General features: G+C 54.7%; 1 protein-coding gene across 1 annotated transcript; it reads left to right on the forward strand.

The window, feature by feature from the left end:
* Positions 1-5,028: 5,028 nt before the first annotated feature.
* On the forward strand, positions 5,029-7,094 carry LOC128054233 (cathelicidin-3). The gene is made up of 4 exons (XM_052646851.1): positions 5,029-5,226; positions 5,855-5,962; positions 6,116-6,187; positions 6,780-7,094. The coding sequence occupies exons 1-4, from the start codon at positions 5,029-5,031 to the stop codon at positions 6,960-6,962; spliced, it is 561 nt and encodes a 186-aa protein (XP_052502811.1). The 3' UTR covers positions 6,963-7,094.
* Positions 7,095-8,059: the final 965 nt, after the last annotated feature.

The raw sequence follows: 8,059 nt of genomic DNA on the forward strand, positions 1-8,059 counted from the left end.
TCGGACCGGGAAAAGTTTACTCAAGAGCTGGAGCCGAGTGCTGCCATCAGCACCGGCCTAGACCTCCCTCCCGAGGCCACACCGCCACCCCACCCAGGGCCTCCGTTTCCTCCCTGGTCTGATGGTGGTAAGCCCTGCCCTGCCTCCTGACAAGAGTGCTGTGAGGACTTCCCTGGTGGTCCAGTGGTTAATAATGTGCTTGCCAATGCAGGGGACACCGGTTCGATTTCTGGTCCGGGAAGATTCCACGTGCCGCAGGGCAATGAAGTCCGTGTACCACAACCACTGAGCCGCCTGCCCTAAAGCCTGTGGTCTGCCACAGGAAAAGCCGCTGAGATCAGAAGCCTGCACACCGCAACTAGAGAGTGGCCCCCACTCGCCACAACTAGAGAAAGCCCGTGCTCAGCAATGAAGACCTGAAAAAAATTAAAAAAACTCTTAGGTAGCCAGCACTGCTGCTGTTTAGTTGCTATGTCATGTCCGACTCTTTCAGGACCCCATTGACTGTAGTCCCCGAGGTTCCTCTGTCCATGGGATTCTCCAGGTAGGGATACTGGAGTTGGTTGCCACTTCCTCCTCCAGGGGATCTTCCTGACCCAGGGATCAAACCCGAATCTTCTGCTTGTCAGGTGGATTCTTTACTACTGAGCCACCTGGAAAGCCCATATATCACACATAGCAGTATTATATATTTTACAAAAGAGTGCTGTGAGCTTAGAGGAGGTGGATTCACAGCAGCCCTTTGTATCCTGAAGGACCACACACACAGGTCCGTTTCTTGGACTCAGGTCTCCAGGTTCCATAGATAACATACCTGTGGGAGACTAGTTGGAGGGCAGGACACAAGGGGCCCCACTCTCCCCTCACAGAGTTTTCATCATGACCATCCCAGAGATTCATGTTCGGGTTATTGCACTGGATGGACCCCAGGCACCTCACTCACTGGAAGGAAACTGGCGCCACTGGAGGAAAACTCACTTCAATGAGCTCACCCATGGGCAAACAGGTGGCCATGGCGGCAAGGAGCCGTGGAGGGAGCCCCCAGCTTCAGCAGCTTCAGGGGCAGTGGGGGGGACCTGCTCTGTGCCCACTGCAGAGCTTGGGTTTCACACCAGCACAGCATGGCTTTCACAAAACACAGTTCTAGCCCACCCCGTCCCTGCCACTCATCAGTCCTCCCAGTCTCCATCCCTATCCAACCCACAATCCCTCTTGCCCAGCTCCTCCCTTGTGTGTTGTTTTTAATCAAGGTCAGTATCTGAAAAGAGTTTCCCCCTCGGGAGGCAGTTTGCTGTTGGAGACATGAACAGTGGTTCTTTGCTTGTGGTGAGCAGTCTGAAAGGCGCTTTTAAAATCTCCAAATTACTTTGTTCTGTTTCTTCTTTTTCTTTCCTTTTAAAAAATTTGACTGTTTATTTATTTTGACTGTGCCAGGTCTCTCACTGCTTTGCAGTGAAGGGCTACAGCTTTGTCCAGTTGCACCAAACAGGGGCTGGACTCTGGCTGTGGTATGCAGACTCCTCAGTGCGGTGGCTTCTCTTGTTGCAGAGCATGGGCTCTAGGCATGCAGGCTTCGCTAGTTGCAGCACGTGGGCTCAGTAGCTGTGGGTTGTGGACTCTAGAGCACAGGATCAGGAGTTGGGGCCCACAGGCCTAGTTGTCCTACGGCATGTGGGATCTTCCTGGACCAGGGATCGAACCTGTGTCTCCTGCTTTGATGGAAGGATTCTTTACCATTGTATCACTAGGGAAGTCCTTTCTTTTTCTTTCTTTCTTTCTGGTTTAATTTTTGCTGGCTTCCAAACTGTTTTTTGGAAATCAGAAAAGCAAGTGCCGCCTGGATCTATTGAGGTTGAACCTGGGATCAGGAGAGAGGTGGATTCATGAGAAATAGAATCAGAGGAGATTACATTCTGATTTCCAGTCCCTCATTCTCCCCAGGAGTTGGTCCCTTCTGTCTTTCCAAAGTGAATCAGTTCAGTTCAGTTGCTCAGTCGTGTCTGACTCTTTGCGAACCCATGGATCGCAGCACGCCAGACCTCCCTGTCCATCACCAACTCCTGGAGTTTACTCAAACTCATGTCCATCGAGTCGGTGATGCCATCCAGCCATCGCATCCTCTGTCGTTCCCTTCTCCTCCTGACCCTAATCCCTCCCAGCATCAGAGTCTTTTCCAATGAGTCAACTCTTCGCATGAGGTGGACAAAGTACTGGAGTTCCAAAGTGCATAGTAGATGGCAAAACCTCAGAGGAGCTGCTGGAAGAGTGTTCCTACTTCCCCAGGGCACTCATGGACAGATGAAAGACATATACTAGGACAAGCCAGTCAGTGGGAAGGGAACACAGAGGCACACAGGGAAGAATGTGTGGGCTTCGTGAGAAGGGACTTGTCTTCCTCCATCCTCCCAGAAGTTGATGTCTGCATGGGCTCAGCCCACTTCCTGCTTGAAGTTCGTGGTCTCCAGGAGGCTGACCCTGAGGTCCTGAGGGTTTGCAGTCTTTGTCCTGGTAGAAGAATGAAAGAGCATTTGCTTTCCTGATGCACCCAAGGCATCCAGGGTCCTGTCTGGGGAGAGAACAGTCCCTCAGTCTCTCTGCTGACAGGTCTGGCCGGGACCCCCAGCTGCCCTGTCTACACCCATGTCCCCAGTAAAAACCCACTCACAGAAGTGGTACCCATGCCCCACAGTCGGTTCACTGCCTGGGGCTGCCCCTGAGCCTGGTTCTCTTCTGCAAAGCTCAGGCACCTTCCCGCTCAGCCCCTACCCAGGCCGAGGTCACCTTGTCACACAGTCCCAGATCCTGTGGAGAGGAGCTGGTAGGATGTTTGCTGTGCTTGGTGGTGGTGAGATTTGGACCCTGAGCTTAGCTCAGCTGAGGCCCTTGGAATCACTGGGCTCAAGGCTGACTCTGAGCAGTCACCCCGATGCCCTGCAAGTACTCTGGCTACGGTGTGGGTGGTGCAGCCTCTGTTGGTTTTATGTCCCCCGCCCTCCAGTACTTGGGGGTGGGATGGTGCTGCCCTCTTGCAAGCTGATCTGCTTCATCAAACCCCGTGCCTGGGAAGCCCAGGCTAGCTGAGGAGTTTCCAGGAGGACTTAGCCTCCCCATCTCCTCGCTTCACCTGAAGTGGTCAGTGGGAAGAAGGAAGTAGACACTAGCAGAGAGAGGGTCCTGATGCTCAACCTTCCTTCCCTGTTTCCTGCAGAGGGCAGGAGGGATGGCCAAATTGCCCATCACTGGTCCCCGAGAGGTGGATAGCATGCTGGGTTAGTGGAAGGATTGGGTCCCCCACTAGGTCTGCCATTTCCTACTGAGGGGAGAGGTGTCCTTGATTGAAAGATTTGCCTGTGGGTTTCATTTTCCATGACAACTGATCTATACAGAGAGCTGGTGGGTGTTCCCAGAGATCTGGGGCCCTGTTTAGAACTGGGTTTCCATTCCGATTGCCCCAGATCCTCAGGGACCAGAAGGGTGGCTGGGAGGAGAAAGGAGGGGGTGATGCAGGATCAAGGCTCCTACCTGAGTTTGTTGGGGGTGAAAAGTGTATGTGGATTTCCCAAAGACCGGATGTGGAGTTGGGGGGAACCTGGCTGGGGACAAGGGTGTGGTGTCTTTCCTGAGAAGAGCTCTGTTCTGACAGGCTGTGAAGACTAAAGCAAGAACCTGGACGCATGGAAGGCTCACACTTGGCATCATAGGAGGCACAGCCTGAACCTGGCAGAGGACACGACACCGCATCCAGAGAGGATGGACGAGGGGACTTCAGTCTGAAGTCTGAGCAAAGGCAAAGGCTCAGAGGCAGGAAAGCATAGGGCGGGTGTCAGGGTTATCAGCCACCCAGTAACCATGTGTATTGCTAGTTAGTTTCTATTGCAATCATCTCCCTTTCCTCCCCTGATTTGGGAGAAGGATACAGCTTGACCAAGGTGCCTCTGGGGCAATATCTGGGCTGTGTAACTAGGTTTCACAAAGCCCAGCTTTCTTTCCTTCTCCAAGACTGAGTGGGCAACTAAACTGTGTATCCAGGCTGCCTCCTTCCAAGGTGGCCTGGCCAAGCCCCCAAGGGTTCCCAGGGCAACTGAGACCACGAGCCACTCCGGGCCTCACGGGCACATGGTCCTTCCCTGCAGGTGATGGATTCGAATGGGCTTCATGGTCTCAGGATTCCTCTGTCCCTTGGGCACATTCTTTTTCCCAGCTGTTCTTTCTTGTCCTCTCAGTGGGCCCCGCTCCCCCATCCCCACCAGTGTTCAACCAGAGCACTGAGCAGGGAGTCACTGAGGTCAAATCAGAAGAGATGTCCTGAAATCTCTGTGAGCCAAGAGAAGTTTCCTTGTGTGGTTGCAGGTCAGGGAAGGCTTCTCAAGTTGGAAGACGGGTCAAACAGAGGTATCAGGTGCAGAGACGGGAGGAGGGCAGGAGGCTTGAGGTGGCTTGTGGTTGGGGTGGATGGGGCACCCTGACACCTGAGAACCTCAGGGCGGGGGTGTGGACAATGATGAGGATCAATATCCAGACCATGATGCCCCTGCCTCAAGGCAGCTGGTCAGTGGCCACATGAGTGGCTGGCAAGAGCCCTAGATGATGGTGTGGAGGGTGGACAGTAGTTAGGGAAGAGCCTGGAACACAAAGAAGTTAAACTGTGGGGCTTGTGGCTTCACTGAGATGAAAGGAGACGGCGGGAGGAGCTGGGCAGGAGTGGAGGGAGGTCAGAGGGCATGTAGACACTGTGTACTCCTTCCCTCTTGGAGGGCACAACCCACCTGAGCAAGCCTTACTATGACACTTCCCATGTGCCCCAGAGAGGCCAAGATATTAAGAGAGATGGAGAAACCATTTCTTCACCTTGCACAGGGGCCTCCCTGCCCACTGCCCAGAAAACCCATGAGGCAACAGCAAGGACTGTGGCAAGACCAGCTCACACCCTGGGAGGAGGGTAGGGATGGGGAAGGTTCCTGGTTGCATCAGGCCCATGTTGAGCATATAAGAAGCATCCCTCAGGCGGGAGGAGGCTGACCGGTGACCATGGAGACCCAGATGGCCAGCCTCTCGCTGGGACGGTGTTCGTTGTGGCTCCTGCTGCTGGGACTATTGCTGCCCTCGGCCAGCGCCCAGGCCCTCAGCTACAGGGAGGCCGTGCTTCGTGCTGTGGGTCAGCTCAATGAGAAGTCCTCAGAAGTTAATCTCTACCGCCTCCTGGAGCTAGACCCGCCTCCCAAGGATGTGAGTTGGGGAGGGGGCTGGGGACGGGCCCTTCTCCCGCCTGCCTTGGCCACACTGTCACCCCTTCGCTCAGGCTGGTCCTCCTGTCAGGACGGCACTTTTTCCTCTAGGTGGGCTCCCATCTCTTGCAGGAAACCTTCCCAGACCTGGGGCCCCTCCCAGCACCAGGCTTCCTGTCTTAGCCTCTCTGCTGTGGGATCAGGCGACCTGCACACCTGGCTCAGGCTCCCTGGACTTCTGGGAGCTCCAGGGATGGAGGGGTCACAGGCTCTGTGAGGTGACTTCCCTGCTAATGTCCCCCCTGCACCTCGGTTTCTCCCTGCTGGAAGGGCTCTGTCAGCCTGGAGGCTCCAGTGAAAGGAGCTCTCCCTGCAGGCGGCCCTGACCTCCCTGGGCCCCTCTGAGGGGAGGCGCTGCCAGCAGCGCTGCTGTGAGGGCCGCTCCTGCTCTCTGTGTGCCCGTGAGGCCGGGCACGGGCTCTGTGCCCTCCCCTGTGCTCCCAGCACCAAGCCCAGAGCCGGACACACAGGGGGCTGGAGATGCTGCTGTCCGGGTCGGGGGCAGAGACACAGGTCAGAGAAGGAAACATGAGCCTGAGGCCAGTCTCCCCAATTTGATCGTTGACCAGGCGGAGGACCAGGGAGCTCGAAAGCCTGTGAGCTTCAGGGTGAAGGAGACTGTGTGCCCCAGGACGAGCCAGCAGCCCCCGGAGCAGTGTGACTTCAAGGAGAATGGGGTGAGCCTGTGGGCGGGGAGTGAGGGCTGGGATCAATGCTTCTCAGCAAGCTGAACAGGGAACTTCAGGAAGGTTTCCAGCATCTATGGGGTGAGGTGAGCCTGGGAGGTTACGGCCTGGGGGTTCCAGTTTGACCTTGAGCTCCCCTTGCAGCTGGTGAAACAGTGTGTGGGGACAGTCAGCCTGGACACGTCCAATGATGAGTTTGACCTAAACTGTAATGAGGTGAGTGGCCCCTTCTGGTTTTGGAGGATTCTAGGGGGTAGAGTGTGGAGCGTGCTTTGGACCGATGACCCGCTGCCCCATCCAGGGTAGAGAAAAGCCCTCCTACCTGCACCCCTCTCTCCCCCAGGTCCCAGGTCTCCAGCCCTGGCTCTACATCCCTTAGAGCAGTGGTTCTCTGATGCGGTCCCCACCCGGGAACTGACATGAGACAGATTGTTGTGTCTGAGAGCTCCTGAATCAGACTCTGGGGTGGGGTCCAGCCATTTGTATTTTCAGAAGGCCCGCAGGGGATTCTGACTGGGTTGAAGTAGAGAGAAATCCACTCAGTAATGATCTCTAATCCCCTGCTCTAATCCGGCTTTGCTAGGATGGGCTTGTGACCCTTGGAAGCCCTATGTTGGCTGTGGACCTGTTTCTCCCTAGGTGTCTGTATATAGGGATTCAATCATATGCTTCAAAGATAACAGCCAGAGGGTGAACCGGGCCCAACACTCGTGGTTCCCAGTTAGAGGGCTGTTCAGGTGTGAAGTGAGGGATCTTGTCTTGACCCTTGCACAATCCCACAACAAATCTGTTTTGTCATGGTTTACAGCTTCAGAGTGTGAGGAGACTTCGTCCCCGGCGCCCACGTTTGCCAAGGCCAAGGCCAAGGCCAAGGCCAAGGCCAAGGTCATTGCCATTACCACGGCCACAGCCAAGGCCAATACCATTACCTTGGCGACCTCCAAGGCCAATTCCAAGGCCACAGCCACGGCCAATTCCAAGGTGGGTGTGATAATCATTGGGAAGGCCAACATCAAGGTTAGCACTGCGGCCAAGACCAGCGCCAAGCCCACATCCATTCCTGCTGACATCTCCCATTCCAAGGTTTCCTGGAAAACAGCGAAGGATTAGGTGACATCACACCCATTAAAGAATTTTGATGAATCCTGAGTCCACAGAAGGGTCCTAAGGGTTTGACTTGTTTGCCTAGACTTCTGGACGGTGAAAAATAAATTCTGGTGAAGACAACTTTCCCCCACCTTCAGTTTCAATTTTCTCACCTCTTAACACTTACTGAGACCGGGTCCTTAAGTCTGAGAGGCCTCCTTTGAGTGTGTGTGTGTGTGTGTGTGCACCTGTGCATGGGTGTGTATCTATGCACATGTATGTCTCTGTGTGTGTGTGAGATCACTCCTGTGAACACAGAGAAGCGTGAGGCCCCTGTTCCTTCCAGGAGGGCATGGGGGAGCCAGCAGCCTCAGGAACTCCAGGACAGTGTCTACACCCTCAGGTCCCCCCCGAGCCCTTCACCCACTCCTGCCCTCCTCCTCCAACACCCAGTAGGATGTACGGAGACCTGCTGTGTGTGCAGTGCTGGTGGGAATGCTGCTCCAGCTCTCATGGAGCTGACAGTCCATGAGGGGTCAGGCTTCTCACCTTGTTAAACACTCACAGAGTCACAGTTCAGTCTCAGGGCTAAGCTGGAAAGTTCAATGTCCAGAATGTCCCACCTGCCCTTGACAAATTTAACTCTGGAAAAGCCCGCTCCTTTTGCCTTTTCCTGTGGCATCGAGACACATCTCTGTTTCCTTACCTGGTCCCAGATTTCAGTGGTGGGTTTGTGCTTAAGGATCACTTGGTATAAAAATTTGCACCATTAAATAGAAGCATCCTGCTCATTGGGGTAAAGAGCTCTGCATGAGGGTGAGAGACTCAGAATGACACACAGGTCACATGTGTTTGCCCCGGTGTTTCAGACACTGTTCCTGTCCTGCCCACTCCCCATTCTCTAGCTGACCTTTGCTCTGGGGCAGACTGGAAGCACTGGGGAGTTTGAATCCAGGGAGCAGCTTCAACTAACCATTGAGAGGACTTGATGGAAAAACACCT

The sequence above is a fragment of the Budorcas taxicolor genome, chromosome 1 (assembly GCF_023091745.1).
Source record: "Budorcas taxicolor isolate Tak-1 chromosome 1, Takin1.1, whole genome shotgun sequence".
NCBI classification, from domain to species: Eukaryota; Metazoa; Chordata; class Mammalia; order Artiodactyla; family Bovidae; genus Budorcas; species Budorcas taxicolor.

Excerpts from the sequence above, each read along its gene's own strand:
- LOC128054233 (XM_052646851.1), top strand. The coding sequence starts at position 5,029 with ATGGAGACCCAGATGGCCAGCCTCTCGCTGGGACGGTGTTCGTTGTGG. Across the intron at positions 5,227-5,854 it reads TAGACCCGCCTCCCAAGGAT|GCGGAGGACCAGGGAGCTCG; the intron begins GTGAGTTGGGGA and ends ATCGTTGACCAG. Across the intron at positions 6,188-6,779 it reads TTGACCTAAACTGTAATGAG|CTTCAGAGTGTGAGGAGACT; the intron begins GTGAGTGGCCCC and ends CATGGTTTACAG.